This window comes from Linepithema humile, chromosome 5 (assembly GCF_040581485.1).
Source record: "Linepithema humile isolate Giens D197 chromosome 5, Lhum_UNIL_v1.0, whole genome shotgun sequence".
In the NCBI taxonomy this organism is placed as follows: Eukaryota; Metazoa; Arthropoda; class Insecta; order Hymenoptera; family Formicidae; genus Linepithema; species Linepithema humile.
The window spans coordinates 29,025,584-29,048,302 of record NC_090132.1 but is presented as its reverse complement, the minus strand read 5'-3'; the positions used below and the strand labels follow the sequence as shown (position 1 = coordinate 29,048,302).

The window sequence follows — 22,719 nt, the reverse complement described above, 5'->3', positions numbered from 1 at the left end:
TCTTTTCTCTATCTTTTTTTTTTTTTTTTTAAGCTTTTATGATGTACACCGAAGGGTTGTGAAATAACAGTAGCAATATGCGATTTGCAAGTGCGTATATTTTGTAACAATATGAATAGTTTCTTTCTCTTACATATATGTATATAGTACAAAAATAATTGTCATTATTGCTTTCTCGCGCATCCACAAAATATAGACTTTTTGAAGTCCCAAAAACGCAACTTCACTTTCAAAAATCACAATTTCAAAAAGTCTTACTTAGAGTAATTTTACAAATCATTGCTCGTTATATTTACATAGAGAGACAATGTTAAAGCTGCCTGATATTCTGCGATGGCTTTGATATTCCGTGTATGGCAATTGTAGATAAAGTGTCTTCATTATTTTAAATAGATAATAAATTCATAAATCATTCCACAAAAAAAAAAATGCAACGATTATAAATACAATACGAAAAAAAAATACAATTAACAAATATACGACATATTACACAAAATGAGTAGTTCTTTGGTAAAATTTGTGTACATTATCGCATTTCGTAATTAAATAATATTTTACAAACTCGTCTCTTGTATGGAAACAATCACGCATTACTCGCTGAGCAAGCACTTTCAAAGTCCAATACGATTTTTTTGTTGAATTGAGAATATAATTCTAAGTCTGCAGAACTTAAACTGCTTAGTATTATTGTCGAATTTGGCAATTGGACCCTCGATGAATCTCTTACGATTTCTAAATGGCATTAAATGCGATATGTACACTATATATATGTATATGTATAGTTAGATATATTTACATATCAATTTTTTCTACTGTAGAGTTTCTATTGTAACAGTAAAAATTTCAAAAAAAATTTTCCGTAGTATAAATTTATAAAGTATTTCCAAAAATTAGATTAAATTTGAAAGTTGCTATAAATTATCTTTATCAAATCGTTATTTCAATCTGAAAATTGAGATAATGTTCCTCTCTTTCGATATAATCTTAAAAATAAACTTCAATACGTCAATTATTGTATAACAAATTAATGTAGTATATAAAGTGTAGAAAATTTTAACTACATTATTAGCAAAACAATAAAATGATAAAAAATTGTATAGCAGGCTTAGGCCATCAAGCAAAGCAAGCTTATACGTTATTTCAATATTATATAAATAATGCACATATTCTATATTTTTATAATGGCATGATAAAGTTAAGCCATTCGATATATTCCGATGATAAAGTTATCGTTTGGACAGTGTCATGTAAGAAAAAACCAATGCTATTCTTCAGTTATTTTAAAAGGACGCTCAAGTATAAATTTGTATTTGTGAAAAATTGACGATTGATTTCCTCTTGCATGACTACACGTCCATTTAATCTCATGAAACGGATTTTGTTCTCACACGCACTTCCTCAGTCATTGTACATTCCGTCAATTAGAAAATCCATTCTTCGATAGTGCCTTTTATCCCAGCAATCTCGACCGCGTCTGTACAACATAAAAATGGCAGCACCCAGTATCGGTAGAGCGATAATTGTTATAATAACTGGCGCGATATAGTCGATTTTCCTGGGCATCCCCAGCGAAGAATTCTTTGTCCGCGAGGATGGTATAGACTCGTTAACTTCCGGCCCGTCAACAGTCGTCACTGTTGGTTTAGGTTTCGGTATATGCGACGAAGTTTTTGGCGCTATCGTTGTTGCATTATGAACTACGTTCGTCTTTGCATGAAGTATGGTTGTGTTTGTCGATGCCAGAGTTGTACTAGAGTTATTGAGATTTACATTATGATCTAAACTGTTATTGGAGCGTGAACTGCTGGCATCTAGTTTTGAAATAGTAATGTTGGAAGTTTCAGTTTGATTATTGATATGAGCAGCTTCTGTCACGGAGCTAGTTTCCACGGATTTTGCGTATTCGGAAGTGGCATGGTTGATATCTGAATCTACAGTTTCATTTACACCCTTTCTCGAATGAATTTTCTTTTTCCTCTCAGCTCCCTTTTTCGGAACTACGGAAGGATTCGCATTTCTCTCCTTAGGCACATTCTCTCTTGTTCTAGATTCGTTAGGTTTGTCAGATTCAATTGCAGCTGTACTGTTAGTCACCGTATTTTTGTGTTGAATGGTTGAAAATGATACAGGCACAAGCCCTCCCTCCGCCCACTTAAAAAATATTTTACTTCTTTATAAAACTATTTAATATTTTTCTTATTGAATAATTATCTTATTATTAAATAATACATATTCTTAAATATAATAAAAAGGAAAGAGAAATAAGACAAAAAATATATAAAACAGAAAGTAAGAAGGTGCCAAAATGGAAACTACAATTAAAAATATGCGAAACGTCATAAAATGAAAAAGTCCGTAAAAACAAAAAGAAACAAGCAAACAGAGGAATGCAAAGTAAAATAATAAAACAATAAAGTCAGCAAAACAAGGAAAAATTTCCCAATTCTCATATATAAATACATCAAATAACATACACATTATAATTACCTCCATTTTTGTTTTGTTATTAGTAGCTTCGGAAGAATGTACGATCGCCGACGTATTCGATTCGGCAGAAAAATCCTGTTTGGTGGCATTCTGAACTGGTTCCGTATGGTGCTCGGAATTTTTCGGGGATTGAGCAGTTTTACCTATTTGATATTCTTGCTCGAACTCGGAATTGTTTGCCGAATTTTTCGAAGCTACAGGTTTGTCATACAAGACCCAATCTAAATTTAAATAAAAATTAATAGAAAAGTGTAGGCTTCAATAACTTAACAAATAATAATAATAAATAAAAGGCGGAAAGAACCTTTACTAGTTATTCATGCATACTGCATGAATAACTTTCTGCCTTTTATTTATTATTATTTATTAAATTAAATAAATTAGCAAAGTTAGATAGAGCAGTGGTGCGAAAGGGAAATAAACAAAACTGGTTATTCCAGTTTTCAATAGACACTATAGTCTTTTCATTCAAACAGTCGCAACTCAAGCGTTACAAATGGTTACAAACAATTGACCGAACAAATCTACTTAGAATCGTTTCAAACTGTTAGACAATAATTGTTAAAGCTTCAAATGTTTTTATATCGAAATGATCAAACAGTTCTATCCTGTAATTCGTTCAAACCTTTCATCCGAGTTTCGGTATCGAGAACGTACCATCTACTGATGAGAACCGTCGCGCGTTGACAGATGAGGTTAGAGCTACGGTGAACAGCGTAACCAGCAGCACGCGTGGAAAATCGAACGCGATCATACCGCGTCGTGGATCAGATCGGTGCATCGGAAAATCTCTGAGAATTAGGCGACGAGATATTCGGTTAAAAACTAAAAATAAAAAAAATAATAAGCTGCCCACAGGACCGAGAACAACAAGCGATCGCTAGTCCATAGTCACTAATGGCCACCGCAAACTGTTGTGCGTAAGAGAATAGAGTGTCTCGTTTCGTTTCGACAGGCAGCACTTTCTACATTGTTTCTCTCTCTTTCCTTCTTCGAAGTCAGGCTGTACGAAATGGAGTTCTTGACCAGCAAACTCGACCTAAGCTGGTCTATTTTTATGATAATTAAACATTAATTCTTTAAGCATTTTAACAAGGGTTACAATTCGAAGCGTGTACAAAAAAATTAAAGTGATTTAAGCGTGTATGTCTGTCAATTGTATTTTTTATTTAGATTAGAAATTTATTGAAGCAAAAAGAGCCTAAACAGCACTATCGCCATCTGTATTTACATTGTCGGATACAGAATTCCGTATCTTCGAAAAATTATTGGAATGATAAATCATGTTTTTTTTCTAATACCGAATAATGCAAAATTCGATTTCAATTTTAATTCGTGTCTCTCACTTCTTATAAAAATATATTTTCCGGATAATCTAGTTCTTTATTAGTCCACAGATTAGCCTATCATTTTTCTGCGCATGTGACGTATATGTACACAGCTGACCGATCATACGATAAATAAAATTGTGCTTAAATGCAACGCAAAGCTCATCTTGGAGTCTGCATTGGTCTGTATAGACATATTATAATTGCCATTATTGAAGCTATTTTACTTTAGGATTTTTTATATTAATGTCATTTCTTTTCAGTCATTTAACCTTTCTAAAGTGTGTATTCCTACTTTTTTTGTGATAAATCTATTTACTTGTTGCTAAAAAAAGAAAGAGATTGAAAACCACGAGTCTGTTAAGACTTGCATTACTGCGCATACGTAGATTTTCCTCTGAATTAGCTATATATATGCCAGTATCAAGCGTCGAGCGTGTTTGACATTCGTTTCACATTGCGTTTTAAATCGCTAGAGCTGCAACTGCTTCATTAATGCGTAAGAAAATGTATTTTTCTCATTTTCTTATCGTGACACTGCCAACCTAACGTTCAAAGTATCCGTCGTTTTTGTATTCGAAAAACAACAGCTGCTGATAAGATACTTATTGCAGCTTAATTAATGATTACAGCGAACCAATTATTCCAATCTAAAATTAGAGCTTGTTCTTCTCTGTACTTTAAACGCTCCGGAAGTGCAATTGTTGTAACTAATTTGTGCATTTAACTTTCTGTGTTTACAGTAGTAGATTTACATAAAATATTTGGTGTTACTACAAAAATTGCGTTGTTACATTTTTTATTTACACGTATTTGATTATATTGTATTTTGTATTGTTTTGACTCATGATTATTTCGTCATTCACAGTTTCGTATAACCCGTGATTATTTTATGTAATGACGACGCAATGTACAATAGAAATTACACCGATGTAACAAAACTAAATACTTATCAAGAAAGTGAAAAGTGTATAACAGCAAAGAACTTTGGTTATGCACAGTCGAATCTTAAGTGCTTAATTACAATATCTTTCTAAACATAGAATCTAAAGTAATTTTTTTCTGCAGTAAAAGCAAGATGCGTAGCAGAAGCAACTCCGGCGTCCGTTTGGACTATTATCAACGGATCGTCCATAAAATAATTATGAACCATCAGAACCCTGTCACAGGACTCTTTCCTGCAAGTCCTGATAACGATCATGCCTGGGTACGCGACAATATTTACTGTATACTTGCCGTATGGGGTCTGTCAATGGCGTATAAAAAAATAGCTGACGCTGATGAAGACAGAGCAAAGACTTATGAACTCGAGCAGAGTTGCGTAAAGCTAATGAGAGGTTTGCTGATGGCAATGATGCAACAGAAAGGAAAAGTGGAGAAGTTCAAATCCACTCAAAATCCACATGATGCGTTGCATGCAAAGTACAGCTCAGTCAATGGCCAAAGTGTTGTTGGGGATGCTGAGTGGGGACATCTTCAAATTGATGCGATTTCTTTGTACCTTCTAATTTTGGCCCAAATGACAGCCTCTGGCTTACAGATTGTCTTCAATTTGGATGAGGTATGAATACATGATACTTGAGATTTTGAGAGAGCTATATTTTTTGATAAAATATTAGAAATACATTCTTAATACAAGAACATTGCATATTATGTGTCAGATTTATAGAATTTTGTGTTGGATTTTAGGTGGCCTTTATTCAAAACTTGGTATTTTACATCGAATCTGCTTACTGCACTCCAGATTATGGAATTTGGGAGAGAGGAGATAAAACAAATCATGGCTTGCCGGAGTTAAACGCAAGCAGTATCGGAATGGCCAAAGCTGCGATGGAAGCGATGAATGAATTGGATTTGTTTGGTGCGAGAGGTGGACCCACCTCGGTCATTCATGTTTTGGCCGACGAGGCGCAGAAGTGTCAAGCGGTTCTGCAATCCATGCTGCCCAGAGAATCAAACTCTAAAGAATTAGACAGCGGCCTGCTATCCATCATAAGTTTCCCCGCGTTTGCAGTGGACGAGCCTAATCTAATTCACGAGACACGCGAAGCTGTTATCAAGAAGTTGCAAGGGCGTTATGGTTGTAAAAGATTTTTGAGGGATGGATATAAAACACCGAAGGAAGATATGAACAGGTATTATTCACATGCAAAATACTTTTATATGTGCTTTTGTTAACGATTTTTATTTCTGAATCTAGATTGTATTATGAGCCGTGGGAGCTTCGTATGTTTGAGAATATTGAATGCGAATGGCCGCTGTTTTTCTGTTATTTAATATTGGACTACTGCTTCCAAGGCAATAAGGAAGCAGTTGAGATGTGCACCAAACAGTTGGAGGAAGTAATGATCAAAACGGATGACGGTATGAAATTAGTACCTGAATTATATTCCGTCGCACCTAAAGATGTATCGGCGGAGTACGCCGAACCTGGTAGTCAAAGTCGAATAGCTTTAGGCAGATGTCCATTTATGTGGGCGCAATCTCTTTATATTTTAGGAAAATTGCTGCAAGAGGTACGTAACACGTTCAGAAGTGTGATCAAAACAGATTTTTTAAGTTATACGTTTTCCTAAATTGTTTTAATACCAATTTTCAATAAAATTATGGCGTTAATTGCCACATTAGCAAGATTTTTTTTTATAATTGCAGGGATTTCTTGCGGTTGGCGAGTTAGATCCGTTAAACAGGCGACTGTGCAGTGAGAAAAAGCCGGACGTAGTTGTGCAAGTAGTTATCTTAGCAGAGGACTCGGAAATCAGGGAGAAAATTGCACAGCACGATATTCACGTGCAGACAATTGCAGAGGTTGCACCGATCGAGGTGCAACCTGCGAAGGTTCTCAGCCATCTGTACACATATTTAGGTAGAATTCCAAATTGCACACAGTTTAGAGATGCTTAAACTGCGATCTGAGTATCTTGTAGATTATATTTACATTCTTACAAATATCTTGTATCTCTTTTTTTCAGGACGCAACAAGAAATTGGGCTTGTCGGGACGCAAGTCGAGAGACGTCGGAATTCTCAGCACTAGTAAACTGTACGCCTTGCAAGATAAGATATTTGCGTTCACGCCGCAAGTAAGTGACCGCACTTTGCAGCGAGTTCTCACTATCTTTCTATATCTTTACTTCTGTTCTTACGTTTGCTCTTGTTCTCGCACCGAATTGACTAGTTGACAGATATGACCCGCTTCTACATCGCATCGGACTATGAGCTCATGATTGACATATTCAAAGGTGAAATTAATTTCTTGAAGTCTAGTTGGCAGAATATGTTGGGTCGGCCCCTAGTGGTCATGCCCCTCAAGAACATTCATCTAGGTAATTTAACGATTTCAAGATCATAGTTCTTTTTTTTTTTTTCTTTTTTCAATAGCCACTTTAGACTCTTCGAGAGCCGTCGGAGTTGTCACGATTAAGCAAATTCTGTGGCTCTTATGTATTCTTAGAAATTTTGAGGAATTTCTTGCGTGAGATTTTCGTTTTCCCGCAAACGCTGTGACTGTCCGTCCTCAACAACTAATTTGTTTGCTTGCATGCACTTTGTTTTTGTCATGGTTCTCATTTAACAGTTATTTAATCCTCTATGGTCCTTTTTTGGTCGCGTTGAACACTTTGTGAATGATTTTGATCGCCAGCATATCTTTATTTCTTCAAGTTTGTATATTGACGTCAGCAAGCGTCCGTTGTAATGTAAGTTTCGGGGTTTATTCTGCAATTTAGGTTTGATATTTGTACAATTTAGGCTTCGAGATGAGTAAATGTTCGCTATAGAAGTTATATCCATAGAGGGTTACAACGCGAGCTTTTAATATAGTTTCCATTTTCCGTTTTATTATATTCTTACTAACATGACTCGGTCACTCGGACCTCAGAAGTGGATGCGATTGTGAATTGTGTTGATATTGAAGATCCAATCGATACCATTCGGGGTAAAAGCAAATGTTCGAGGCGAGATTGCTTTCTCTTCAAGCAATATAGTCGTTCTAAAGATATGGCTTACTATGTGATGTGTTTGGTGGTATGCGCGTGTGTTGCATGTGTTAGAACTTTGACACGGAGGAGTACTACACGACAAACGACGGCGACCTGCTTGTCAACACTTTCACAACCACTTTGGCCTTCCTCAAAATCAACTGGAAGCAAATGCTCGGCAGACCAACTATAACCCTTGTTGCTACTCATAATCATTTAGGTATGCCCTCGTCAGACAGCTTTAGATCTCCTCCTATAACGAAAAGCTCGTCGAATATTACATAGGGTTGTACAACACAGTGTTAGCGTAAGATTGATTGTCAAAAATTACATGCAGAGTATCAGAAATGCGAGTGTGAAAACGCTGCAGCGGAAAAATTCGCGAAGAATTATGTGATAACAACGAAAGTGAGTTTTTTATCTCAAGCAATAGTTTTTGAAGTGTGAATTTAAGGCTTGTTTAAAATTATGAACCGCAATTAAATTGTTTTCCCGCGAATTACGCGTATAGCGTGTTAATGTTACGATTCGTCGAATTTCAAATTCTTTTATTTAAAAAATTATTGTTTGGAGTAAACAGTTGCATGTGCTTTCATTACTTAGTCCTTTGCGAATTTTTCTACCGCAGTGTTTCTTTATCCAAATTTTGTGACACTCTGTGCGTAGAAGCTGCAGGGTATGTTGCTGTCTTTATTGCGAAAGATATGTATTCGTTTTCGTTTCTTTTTATTAAAATCAATTACCGATCAATTACCGATTTTCCAGATCAAGGTAAAATACCGTTAGCCATGATAACCACCATGAAGAAGCTTAAGAGCGGCTACATTAATGGCACTAGAGTGTCGTTGGGAAATTTGAACGATTTTTTGAGCACGTCGTGCATTACGAATCTCAGCTTTTTGGGAAGCTCTGAAGACGGTCGTCCTGACAAACTAAATCCTCAGGTATGCAGAATTTAAGCAGTAGAATTTTTTGCCAAATTTCTAAATTGTCTTACAAGTTTGTAATGCTGTATTTTCGATTGGATTGCACACGCTTCGCACAAACTCAGATCTAATATTTTTTTCGCCCGCTTAGATAATATACATAATTTACATTTTATTTATGTCTGCAAGATTCAACAATATTTGGAGGAACATCTAATGCGGTCGTTCCCTCATCGTACAGGACTTCTTAACAAGCACGGCCCAATACGTGCGGGGAAAAATCTGCGACGTAAAATGTCTGTGAAAGGCGCGATAAAAAAGACACGATCCATAGCTGTCGAGCGTAAGTAACATTCGTCCCGTCAGAAAGTGAACGAAATGATTTTCATGTTCTAACTGCGTGCTGATTGCATTTCTTTAAAGAGGATTGCAAACGCTATTGCATTGTCTTCCCACTGCCGTGACTACTACTATCTTCCAAGAATGTAAGTGTACTAAGTATCCTACCCTCTCTCTCTCTCTCACTCTCTCTATGTGCACCCTTGATATTATGCTTTCTGAAATTTCTATCTAAATTTGAACAGAAAGTTCCCATACAGCACAAAACATTGCATTTACATTGCAGCAATGTTACAATCTTGCAAGTTGCAATGTAATATTGTTGAGAGATTATTGGAACATTAAATTGTAATATTTCATGAGAATGTGACAGCAACATTGCAAAAACATTACAATCGCTATCCAGAGAGAAATACAGGTCGAAGAAACGTCTAATAGACATCGTCTATAGACGTCTATTAGATGTCTATTAGATGTTTCTTTGATCTGTATTTCTCCTTGGATAGTTCGTTCATTTACCGTTATGCGACGCGCGAAATCTATCTCGTATTTAAGTTTTAGTCATGATGATATAAAACTTCCAAAGAGTGACTAGTAAGGTTAAAGACCTTAGTAACTATTTTTATCAGTTAAATTTTTCTGATACGACCCTAACACAGGGAATTCAGATATTGAACTGATTGTTCAGAAATCGGACAGATAAATGTCCGAATAAATAAAATTATATACAACACTATTCTAAGATTGCAATAACAATGCATTATTGCAAATTCATTACATTGCAATATTACTGTAATATTTCGTTACAATCTTCCTAAAGGCGGACATTTTAACATTGTTGCAATCCCACAGCAATGATGCAACAACATTTTGCAGTAAATTTGCAATATTGCAACATTGCGATGAAAGATTGATGCAATGTGTATGCAATCTTTGTGTGCTGTATGGGTTATTTTGCGATAAAAATATTGTGCTGCCCATCTTTTCTAGCTATTTAATAGCATATTCTCAATATACTCTTTGATACTTGTTAACATACACACATAAAGAGACGTTCAATATATTCTTAACGTAAGTATTAAAGAAATTTTTGCAGTTTTTGAAAAACATCTTTAATTTTCCACGCATTTTTCCTTAATTGCTTCTCTTAATTTACGTAAAACGCTAATAACATTGATTCTCCAATAATATGGACACCCTTTTTCTTGTACAGCTTTAAACACTGTATTTAAATGCGATCTGTCATAGCATTATCAGGAATGTATTGAACGTTCTCTGTATTTTAAGTGATAGTATAATTAATATCAATGAGTCTATAGAAATTAAAAGGTTCTTTTTGTACCATTTTAGCCGAGATTCTTGGAATGGCAGGGGAAGACCGTAGACATTCTCTCAATCTAATTGCACATCCGTTTATTGAAGTGACAGATACCACTTTGAACTCTATCAATGCCATCCAACCGGTGATGATTGAACGCACGCCGTCGCCAACGGACGAACTGCTGTTGTGGAAAAACTCTCCTAAAACCAAACACAGATCAATTTCGGAGACTCAGTACGCCGAGACTGAAGTGGAGGAACTGCTGTCTATGCTGCGCGAAACCGAGAGTCTCGAAGAGCAAGGAGATATCCTTCAGTATATCGTTAGTTAGCTCTTTATTTCAATTTTTGAAACAAGACTCTCCAAGATTAACTGCTAAAACCCGCTCGCAGGTGGACTCGAAGGGACTGCAGTTCGACACAGGCGTGTTGGAAGAAGGACATCCCGTTCTGGTGAAGGATCTACTAAAGAGTCTCTATGAAAAGGCTTGCCAGCAGAAAATGTGGGGCATCGTGCGACACAGCGCCGGCATGCTGGGCAAAAGGGTGGAGGATTTGGCGAAAGCGGTCACCGATTTGCTGGTGCGTCAAAAGCAAGTCACCGTCGGCATGCCGCCGACCAACGAGCACACGATAGTCGCACCGCTGCCCGAGAACGAGCTGCGAACTCTGATCCATCAGGCGTACGGTGACGACGAATCAACCGCCATGCTGACGCAGGAGCTGATCGTCTACCTGGCGATGTTTATCAGAACGGAGCCGCAACTGTTTCTCGAGATGCTGCGACTGCGCGTCGGCCTGATCATCCAAGTTATGGCAACCGAACTGTCGCGCACCTTAAAGTGCAGCGGTGAAGAAGCTTCGGAGCATCTGCTGAATCTGTCTCCCTTTGAAATGAAGAATTTGCTGCATCATATTATGAGTGGAAAAGAATTTGCCATCAGTAGCGGTGCGTTTCTGTTTTTTCTTTTTGCAATTAATTAAAGCTTCATATGTGTGTTTAAACAAATGCTTCATTTTTACAGTCGGTCGCGGCAACTTTTCCATTATCAGCTGCAAGTCAAACAGAGTCAGCAAGGTAATATTATTATTACAATTACAAATTAGATATTATTGAAAGTGTAAAGAGTAACAGTTCTTTCTTTCGCCTAGAAATCTCAAATCGGTGGCTTCTTAGCCGCTGATCAAAATCCCGATGTTGCCGAGGCAGAAGCAGATCGACAAGGCCAGTGGTTACGAAGACGACGATTAGACGGTGCGCTAAATAGAGTACCGAGAGATTTCTATCCGCGTGTGTGGCAAGTACTTGAAAAGGTAAATTTATAAATCTCATTCGAATAATTACAATATACAGGATGTCTCATTTTAAATTACGCACCTGAATATCTCGTCAGGGGAGGCACCAATCCGAAAATAACCCTTACACAAGTTGTTGGGTTCGGAGGGGGACATCCGATGATGACATTGGTTTAACCTAGGGTGTACATGCCAAGGTCATATGGAGGTCAACTTTGTATTTTTAAATGGAACATCTTATTTTTGATTCCAAAATCTAATAGCTGGTGTCAAGAGCTTTTCAAAACACTATAATGAAGTTATTTTTCATTAAGTACTTTTCGAGTTATGAGGCTTGTAAATTACAGTATTTTGACATAAAATATAAAATATCTTGTAAAACATTCAGTTTTTGAGAATGTTACCTTAATACTTTTATGCACAAAATAATGAGACAAATGAATTGGTGTAAAGAAAACACATTGGTTTTAAAAAAAAGTATGCAGTTGTGTGTGCATGTTGCAAATTACATATTTTTTCTTGAAAGCAACTATGTGTTTTCTTTATACCAATTGATTCGTCTCATTATTTTGTGCATAATAGTATTAAGGTAAGATTCCCGAAAATTGAATGTTTTACAAGATATTTTGTATTTTATGTCAAAATGCTGTAACTTTCAAGCCTCATAATTCGAAAAGTACTTAATGAAAAATAACTTTATTATAGTGTTTTGAAAAGCTCTTGACACCAGCTATTAGATTTTGGAATCAAAAATAGGGTGTTCCATTTAAAAAAATAAAGTTGACCTCCATATGACCTTGGCATGTACACCCTAGGTTAAACCAATGTCATCATCGGATGTCCCCCTCCAAACCCAACAACTTTTGTAAGAGTTATTTTTGGATTGGTGGCTCCCCTGACGAGATATTCAGGTGCGTAATTTAAAATGGAACATCCTGTATATATCTGATTTGATATTTTAATTCTATTAAAAATTATATAATTCTCAACAGTGTAACGGCTTAGCGATTGAAGGAAGAGTGCTGTCACAAAATCTCACGCAGGAAATGACATCTGGCGAGTTGAAATTTGCATTAGCTGTAGAAACCGTTTTGAACACGATACCACAGCCGGAATATCGTCAACTTGTTGTTGAGGCCTTGATGGTGTTAACATTAGTGACCGAATACAACGTCGTGCCATCATTGGGTGGTCTGATTCAAGTCGAAAATTTAGTGCATAAAGCAAACTCTATTTTCTTGGAAGATCAGGTATTCCGATATGTTTTGTTTATATAATATTGACAAATTGATAATGCGATAATTCTATTACAAGCTTTAGTATTAGAATATTACGTCTGAAATAAGCGATTCATTTTTTATCAAGCTTATACATCATAATAATACGTTAATATAGAATGGATAGTGCGAGAATATCGATGTTTTATTAAAAACAGCAAAGTAAGTCAATTTCTCATCCTCTAAATATAATTATAATTGTGAAATTTCTAGATGGCTATTGATGGCGACGCAACATTATGTTGTGCAAAACCAAAGGAGCAACGTGAACTGACAGATTTGGGAATGCCACTGTGTGGTGGAGCAGCATATATTTGCCAACATTTTTATGATTCTGCACCCAGTGGAAGTTTTGGAACAATGACATATATTACGAGGGCTATCGCCGTGACGCTGGATTGTTTGCCAAAAGATGGTGACTTAGAATGCTCAATCTCGTAGTGAATGTAATTTTAGTGATAAATAATTTTTATCGTAGTAAAAGTTACCAACGTAAATATCTCAAATATAACAAATCTATGTTACAATTCTTTTATGTACAAGAATCTCCGAGTAATTTTGTAACTGTGATTGTTTGAACAGTTATAATACAATAATTTTATAACTGTGGATATTGTAGATTTAAAAATTAGAAATGTGAATTATTAATTAGACATCGAAATCACAAGATGCAATATTTTCCTATCAAATTGTGCAATTGGACTTAAAGTAATGAGAAATTAGATTAGCAATCATGTATGAAAAAAATAATTACTTTATTCTTTTAATAAATCTTTTATTTTCTTCCTTACATACGAATATTTTTGTCACAGAACATACATCTCGAAGAAAGGAATTTAAGAAGTTAGATATTGCAAAATTCCTTACAATATACAATAAATATTTATCTATTCGGTCTTTGGACTTTTGGAAAAGGGATTTATTTTGCTTAACCACGAAGAACTTCTGTAAGAGAAAATTACACTTATTGTAAATTTTGAAACGCATAAATAAATGCGTAAATAATATATGCATAGTTACATACGTTTGTTCTGGTGACACGTCCACGTTTTCAGCTTCTTTAATTTTGTTCTCCTTGAGTTTGGCGATTAATTCTGACCTATATTTGATTTTCAAGGGTTGCGGTGTTGTATCTTTTAACGCTAAAAACTTTTTCAAGGCATTCGCGTACGACATACCGTACCATTCTATTTCTTCTCTCGTGTACTACAAATATATTAATATTGCAGTGACAACAATTAAATTCGTGTATTTGGTGCAATATAATGTGTTAAAACTGTCGATACTTTGACATTAAGATAAACATTTTTTTCAGTTTGGCATGTAAAATCTATAATTTTCAATAGTGTCCTTTGGTAATAGTATATAAAACAACTTACAGCGGACAGGTATTGTTCATATTTAGCGTACACCTCTGCGCGTTTCTCCGGATTGTCAGGATATAAAGTTTTATCTGCTAATGCAATGAGTATCTGACGTTTCAATTTCAAGGCAAGTAAGGACTTCAAATCACAAGCTGGTGTCTGCAAATAATAATTATGAACCATTAAAACAAATCTTATGAAATGCATCTCTAAAAAGTTTTTCAGTTGAGCTATTCTCTTTATATTTTAATTTAGATTATATATACCTTTAATAAATAATGGTCAAATCCATAATTTTCGTGAATTAATTTAATTGTTCTACTAGTAACAACAATTCTCATATACGTGTCAAGAACTTCACTGTAGACCACAGACTTTTGCAGACAAGGTATCCAAAAATGTGGGACTCTTCTCTTGAATCTGCCTTTTTTCTTAAAGCCTTGCACAATAGCTTCTCCTCCCCATATACCGTGATGAATCTCTTTGGGGTATTGTAAAGGTATTGGTACATTTTGTACTAGGCGTCTGTAAAAAAGCAGCTTAAATAATTAATAATACAAATACATAAGTTTGACTATATTGCAAGATTTTATATTTATTATAAGATATTATTAAATATTTATTATTATATTTCATTCTTTTATGAAAATTAATTTATAATTTTATATATATCTTACACTTCTTCAGTTTCTTCATTTCTCACATAAACACCTTCCTGTTTAACATAGTGAACTGCAGTTGGCTGCTGTATTTTCCATTCTCTCCAAAATTTTTTGTATGCTTCTGGTAATGCAGCACCGATTCCTTTATCCCATCGAGTTGGTCTTTTCATATAATATAATCGCTGAAACAGTTTTGCATATTCTTCTATTAGCTTTATTGACAAAAATACTGTGCTTAATTATGAAAAGTATTAATGCTTTGTTCAAATTTTAAATTGCTGTAAACATGTTATTTATTAATAAAATATTTGGAGCATAAATCATAGACAATTAGTAACAAATAGTACAATTGCTTTCTAGTTATTAGAATATAAGTTGACTATATATTGATTTGAAATTAAATATACAGCAGAATAAATAAACTTTAATTCAAAATGATGTAACAACAATCAGTTAACATTGTCATAACACTGAATATTCAGCTTGAGGTTAAATCTGCAGGTTAGCACTTTTCTTTATATTACATAACAGAATAATCTTACATTACCTGTGCGCCTTGCTTAACCGACATTGTTATATTTTTGATCAAGCAGATAGAATTATGAGAAATTACAAAACAAATCAACTAAATGTTGCACTTGTATTAAATTGCATTTAGATCATCATAGTTAGAGATATCTGGTTCATCTCAGTGTTGCGATATGGGACCGGTTGTATGCGCATGTGCGGCTCTGCGCATGTGCGGTGATGGAGATCCAGTGCCGTTATATGTTGTGTGTTGACCGTATGGCGGGACGTTTTGACATGAGAAGGTTAGGTGACTACAAATAAGGTAAGATTTATTTATTTACAAGCATGGAATCTACGAAGCCAGCAGCTAAAAAACCAAGAAGTAGAAAATTTCAATCAATTTCAAAAAATTTAGAAATATTTTTAATGTAGCGGGGTAACGGTGCCTTGTTTAACTTGTATGAGACACTGTACTGATGCCGTATTGCCGCACATGCGCATACAACCGGTCCCATATCGCAACACTGGTTCATCTGGCCAGGCCGGTATTTTTCGTGAACTCGTGCCAACCGTTGTTTAGTGTCGCTATCTGCAGGCAATATTTTAAAGTTCATCATAGTTCTACACATGTATTTGTCGATTCTGCTGCGCCGATAAGTAGGACTGTTGTTCGGTGCATGTCCGTGCTGCATTTGTAAATTATAGATGGTTAGTCAATAAATCAGTATTAATTTTATAGTTTGTTATTATGGAAACGTTTCGAAGATATATAAACACATTTGTGACGCAGTAATATATATTTTTGTAAAACTCTAATTCAATAATTATTATCTGTGCAGATATTAACTGTAGAAGTAGAATTTTACAAAAATATAGATTTATTTCATCACTATAGACATTTATATATATTTATGAAACATAGGAATAAAAATAAATTATAAAATTAATATTCTATTGTAAACTAACCATTCAAATATTTATGGATTTTTATATTTATTGATTAAAATAGTGAGTAATATACCAATCTTTAATTATCTCGAAGCCCCCAGAGTGTCATTAATAACCATGAAGTTTTCCTCAGGGATATTGAATTTTAATCATATTAATTCATCGATGCTGTAGTCTATATATTGATTTCTTAATAGCATTTAATTCACCATATATCAATATTCTATTATTTTCCGAATAAAAGTATAAAATGTTGATGTTTATAATTATTATTACACACATCGACATTATTCAATAAATATATATTCACTAAATCAACGTAAATCACATTACATTATTAATATGAATCTTTATAATATTCAGTCCACTATTGCAACCCTTGCAATATGATAGCAAAATACTGATAATATTCTATAACTGTTATTAATGTTAATTATCGTATTATTTTGAGATATTTTAATTTAATATGTGATCAATTTATTTGCTTTGACAGTGAAGTTAATATATCAATAAACTTTATATTTGTTGAACAAGTTTATTTCGAATTCAATTCAATTTCAAGCAGATATGTTAATAAATGATGCCCCAAAGATAATCAATACTGATTAATACGAACTATTAGTTATTATTAGAAAAAATGTTTAATAATTAAAAATGTGTTACACATTTGTTTACATACTCTTTTATTTCGATAACGCAAAGCATAAAAGTGCAATAATGTTCAATATTTATACGATATTTTTCAATACAAGATATTACAAACGTGATTTACTCGCATTCTGTCATCAGTTTGTAAAGAGATACACTATTTGTTTCGAGCGACAGCACGAAAATAATGTTTATGAGTCACTTAAGTCTGTTCACACATTTCACACAACGCGCACGCGAAAATTTACAGGAATATTAATAAACACAGTACAGTTCTCTTTGTAAAACGTTCGACAATGATATGACGGAAAACAGTAAGATGACAGCAAAGCCCAATCTGATCCATAATCAGTTTCGGCTCAGGATTGCACAGCGTGCAAGAATATTCTTCGCGTGGAAAATTCAATTTAAATGATCGATTCAAATTACATGGAAGCTAATTAAATTAACATCGACAACGCCGTCATAAAATTTAGAGACTTCCTCGAATGAAAATTTCTCTGATGATTATATTTTCAGCTCCTTCCGCTTTTTTTCTTATTTTTACTTTACATTGCAATCATTTTATTTTAAAATACGATGCAAGTAATAAGATGAAATTGAAGTGTTTGTTATTTATTGTAATAAAGTATATTTATTGTAATAAAATCTTCAATATAAAATAGCATATTATGTTATACAATTGATATGAGACAATCTGTGTGCACATTTTGATATTTTACTTATAAATTTTAATTATTTATGTTTGTCTCTTTAATTTCTTTATATCCAAAAAGTTTTTCAATTTTTGATAATTCCATCTGTATAAAAATTTTAATTGTCATTCAATATGACATTATGCAGAGATATAGATTATTGATGCTAGCTATCTTAAGTTCGTACTCAACAGAATAGTTTGCAATCGTCGGTTGAATTTTCCTTTAATCGCCTGTCAAAAATAGAGATTTCGAAATTAAGCCACGCTGTAGACATAGAACTCGTCATTGCTGAAAACGGCCTCCAGGTGTTCTCCGCATATTTAGAATCATAAGTCGATTCATAAATGATAATTCTACCGTTAATGCAAAGAAATATTTTCTTTCCGATTAAATTGATTTATATTATATATTATATATTTTCTCTGTGCCTAAAATATAAAAATAAAAAAAATAAAATTAAAACGTCAAATACATAAGTAAAAAGAATCACGTCGAGTGACAGGTAATGTGATTCCATGCTTTAATCTATCAATCTACAATGGAATAAATCGAGTATGTTGAAATACGTTATCGTAAATTTCTAGATAAAAAAATTTTATTAAATATGGAATATAACTGATGGTAAATATTTGAAACTGTTGTCAGTTTTCTTTTCTTAATTTTTAATAATAATGTTAATTTATTTTTTATAAAATGTTGTTTCATAGCTTCAAAAATTCTTCTACTGTACTTTACACTCAAATAAAAAAATGTAATTAAAAAGATATCAATAATTTATTTATTTAAAATAGAAAATAATTTTTTATCAGCGCGTGCTAAAAGTAAACGGGCAATATTCATTTTTGCATAATGGTTTACATAAATAAATCGTATGTAGAGTTCGTTGTGAAAATAATGTACTTGTACATTATGAATTGATAGTGAAAGAAATCTGGAATCGATAAGTGGTTTATCTAATAATTGTAAGAAATATATAACGAGATAAAAGAGGGAGGCAATCGATAAATAAAAGCGCGAATATTTCTGTGAGAAAAACGACCTAACGCGCTAATGGATTAAAAGAAAAGAATAGATGGAACGTGAAGTACGGGCGGCCTTCCCTTGACTCTCCGGTAACAAACGGATGGACCGAATTGAGAACCGCGAAAACACTCATCGTCTAATAATAATATCTTGCTCAAATTTCTATTTTTAGACCGATAAACGCGCGCGGCTTTTATGTAAAAAGCCGAAGTGGATTTTGCTGTGCTTGCGGCCGCGAGCCGTACTACCGGATTCGGCGAGCCGGATTGAAAATACCGGAAGCCGCTGCCGCCGCTGCCTCTATCGCGCCGGAAGGTCCGCGCGCTCTTCGCAGCAACCACGCTGCAGTTTACTTTCGCGAGCAAATAGTCCGCGGCGCGTAAACTTGTCAAGCTTGGCGAATAACGACCACCGCCTGCTACGCAAGTAAATTCGAGTTAACAGAAGCGGTTTAAAGTAACGCTTCAGAAGCGCTAGAGAAGAGGAAAACGCGAGATCGCACTCGTCGCATTTTCTAGGGATGTACGCTATATCTGTGCAGAGAAATTATGTAATAAATAAATTTAGTTTAATTTTTTGATAATATAAAATAGTTTAATTTTTTGATAATATAAAATAAATTATCTAAAACTCAATCCCTTGCGCTCAAAAATAGTTTCGAGATATAGTTTCACAAATTATACACAACATTAAATATTCATAATTTGCCTGTCGAAATTTTATATTTAAATCTGCGACAAAATTCCTTAAAAAAGATCATGCAATTCTTATTGCTTTCTTATTTATAATGTAAATATTTTGATAATAATTAAATTATAATTTTAGAAAATGGAGGCTGTTGATCTATTAAAATTTAATGGATGTATATTTCAAACACGTACAATCTTTTATACGCGCGTAATATATCAAAAAGAATTTATACAATATGTATAATGATAAAAAATATTAATTGTACACGTAAAAAATTTGTGCTAGAATATAGAATATAGTTTAATGCACTTCATGATGAGAAGGAGAAAACGTGCGCTTGCATATGTTACATTTTATAAATATGCGTGCTACATATACGAAAAGAGATTACATAATCGACGATCCAAAAGCGTGCTATAAAATAATGTATAGCGTGCATATAAAATAATAATGTAGACTGATTTTGTATCTCTCTACATTTATTTTCCAAAATCTTTATTAAATAATCGTCTCCTTAATACTTGAGACACATGCATACATATATTGTTTAAGAATGCATATATCACTGTTTTAACTCTATAATTTATGTGTGTAAATAACATGTAACATTATGAATATATAAGTATAGCAGCATTATTTATCACAAATAATGTGCGTCTGTTATATTTATTGAATGCATAATGATTTAATTTGTTTTGTCGAATAGAACAATGTAAATTTTATATCTTTCTTTTTATATATACTTTATCAATTTCTACACTATTTTATAGATGCCAAGAATAGCGACGTTGAGAAAAGATATTTGATATCGCGCATTATGTGTGTGATCTATGTAACATGTTATAGCCGTGAAAAGTTATTATATCAATACTTAATACGCTTATTTATCTTATCGTATGCTGTGAAATTGTTCTATAAAACATTTGACATAACTACTTCACTATTACAGAAGATTATAATGTCACTGCGAAATGAGAATTCTCGGCGAAGCCGCTCTGTTACATCTCGCCATTGCATTATCAAATCCACGACGGACATTACATTCCGCCGGTATGTGCGATAATAATTCAGAGGCGTCGTTGTCTTCATAACCGTAAGCGCGGCTCGCACGTAGGCGCGCGTAACCATATACTTTGGGCCTTTTACATAAAGGCACGTGTGCGCACACGTACATCTCCCTAAAAATAGAAATTTGAGCAAGATATTATTATTAGACGATGAGTGTGTGGCCGCGCGGCTCCTCACGGTGCTCACCACCGGTGCCTCGTTACGAAAAGGCGAGAGAGTGCGATCCTCCCTCGCACACCACTACTCTCGCCCACGCTCTCGCCGTTCTCATCAAAAACGAGGAATCCCGCGGTCGAGACGAGGGTGCTCGGGCACGCGGAAAACACCCGTTAGTAGGCCGCTAGCGGAGAAACGGTACAGACCGGTTGGAAATTTCTCAAATATGATGGATTACGAAAAATACCCGCGCTTTGACACTTTTCCTAATTTAATGATTGTTGAAATTGCTAAATATATCGATCCATCTTCTAGATTTATATAGGAATTTAGATATTTATATTAAAAGAGTATTTTATGAAAGAATTACTTATGATGAAAAAAACGTACGCGTACCGTGTATCATACAATTTTTAGGAATTTAAAAACACTTTAATCGTAAACAATGAATCGCAAGCTTGAAAAATGGAGATACGATTATAAGATACAGTGTTAAGTTTAAAAATAAGTATAAAGTAAAATAGAAATTTTATCAGTCAACACATTTCGATAGTTGTAATAAAAATATGGAGAGGTTTAATTCGCATTTGCTAGTAATTGTTATATTTTGATCATTTTTGACAATGAATTATATTGCTGTTAAGAATTATATTAGTGTACTTTAAATAAAATATACTGTTTATTTTTTATAGTCTTTTTGCTAGGAAACAAGCTCTAAAGTTTTGCGACAGCAATGATGATCGCTCATCACCAGATATTTCGTGAGATTCAATCGTCGTTATTAATACTCGCAAAACCTGTATTTATAAAGTCTGGAATACTTGTAGAAAAAATCGAGCGCGTGGGAGACGTTCAAACGATCGCCTCGCATATTTTTGCTATGTTTCATTACTGCGGGCACCTCGCGGAATTCTTCATGTCCATGTCTTCGATGTATTTTTACTTTCCACGATCGTAATTCTTTTCGGGGAGGAGACGGAACTTTCCGTCATGAGACTAGCGGAGACTTACATGTTTTAAAGTGGGTCGAACGTGTACCTTTATGTAGTCATCACTTCCCCAACCCACAAATATATATGACATTCTATTTTAAATATGATACGTCTGTAATTTTTTATAGACTACAGATATAACATACATGGGACAAAAATTTCTCGTTAAAAATTTTAGATTCCAAGATTTTATTTTATTTTTCGTTATTTAATTAAAATAAACAATGTTTATTTTTATATATGTTAAATTTCGAGAAGTACTTAATACTTAAACTAAAAAATTTCGATTTTTTTGGTACAAATTTGTAGTTTAGAATCAATATAGCAATTGCTGATTGATCTACGTGCTACAGAAATCTTTGATTAAATTACTTTTATCGTGTCGATCCTATTTAAATAAGAGTGATAATCTCAGCAATGATTCACACTTTTATTATTACCGCGGACGAATATAAGGTAACACTAATCTGCAGCATATATGTCACCCGCTAGACTGCGAGGCACTTCTGTTGTTTCTTTTGGTAGACAGATCATGTTCAGTATGTCGAGAGTTCAGTAATATGCAAGCTATCGAGATATAATATATAGATCTTTGCATCAATTTTACAGTTTATGCAACCATTGTCATACCATGAACCAAAGATATGTATATGAATAAATATCCTGAGTCTCTGAATACACATGTAACGTATACATTTTTCCTTTATAACGACGCTGGTACTTTGAAGTTTTGATATATATTTACTTTCCGAAATTTATTTGTTTACGTTCTCTGTCTTACACTTATGTTTTACCAAGTTTTCTCTTTCTCTCCCTCCTCTTCTTTCTCTTTGTAACTATTTTTAAAAATTGTAGATTTCATAAAAAAATATAGAGATAGTAGTTCAAATAAACGATGAATTTTTGTTTGAGTAGGAATAATATTATTTAATTTCAATTTTACATTTGCAAAAAAATAAAGTATCGTAGAGAAAATTATAAAAATAAAATAAGATGAAATAACTAAGA

General features: G+C 33.9%; 3 protein-coding genes across 7 annotated transcripts; 1 reads left to right on the top strand and 2 right to left on the bottom strand.

Moving 5' to 3' along the window:
* Positions 1-78: 78 nt before the first annotated feature.
* Positions 79-3,785, bottom strand: LOC105678124 (uncharacterized). Its single transcript, XM_012377191.2, has 3 exons — positions 3,145-3,785; positions 2,488-2,708; positions 79-2,151 (listed from the first exon to the last, which is right to left on the bottom strand). The coding sequence occupies exons 1-3, from the start codon at positions 3,266-3,268 to the stop codon at positions 1,399-1,401; spliced, it is 1,098 nt and encodes a 365-aa protein (XP_012232614.2). The 5' UTR covers positions 3,269-3,785; the 3' UTR covers positions 79-1,398.
* Positions 3,786-3,877: 92 nt separating this feature from the next.
* On the top strand, positions 3,878-13,742 carry LOC105678123 (probable phosphorylase b kinase regulatory subunit alpha). 5 transcript variants are annotated; one of them, XM_012377188.2, is made up of 15 exons: positions 3,878-3,997; positions 4,884-5,376; positions 5,505-5,950; positions 6,016-6,331; positions 6,468-6,681; positions 6,788-6,897; positions 6,993-7,140; positions 8,560-8,738; positions 8,910-9,063; positions 10,410-10,702; positions 10,773-11,328; positions 11,405-11,457; positions 11,532-11,693; positions 12,668-12,925; positions 13,166-13,742. In XM_012377188.2, the coding sequence occupies exons 2-15, from the start codon at positions 4,894-4,896 to the stop codon at positions 13,391-13,393; spliced, it is 3,600 nt and encodes a 1,199-aa protein (XP_012232611.1). In that variant the 5' UTR covers positions 3,878-3,997; positions 4,884-4,893; the 3' UTR covers positions 13,394-13,742. The 5 variants fall into 5 exon arrangements, with proteins under 5 accessions (XP_012232611.1, XP_012232612.1, XP_012232610.1 ...); XM_012377189.2 differs by lacking the exon at positions 3,878-3,997 and adding an exon at positions 4,158-4,314; XM_012377187.2 differs by lacking the exon at positions 3,878-3,997 and adding an exon at positions 4,680-4,805.
* On the bottom strand, positions 13,689-16,101 carry mRpL28 (mitochondrial ribosomal protein L28). The gene is made up of 7 exons (XM_012377193.2): positions 16,024-16,101; positions 15,526-15,667; positions 14,994-15,160; positions 14,583-14,841; positions 14,332-14,475; positions 13,977-14,158; positions 13,689-13,897 (listed from the first exon to the last, which is right to left on the bottom strand). Exons 2-7 carry the CDS (start codon positions 15,547-15,549, stop codon positions 13,840-13,842), a joined length of 834 nt encoding a protein of 277 aa, XP_012232616.1. The 5' UTR covers positions 15,550-15,667; positions 16,024-16,101; the 3' UTR covers positions 13,689-13,839.
* Positions 16,102-22,719: the final 6,618 nt, after the last annotated feature.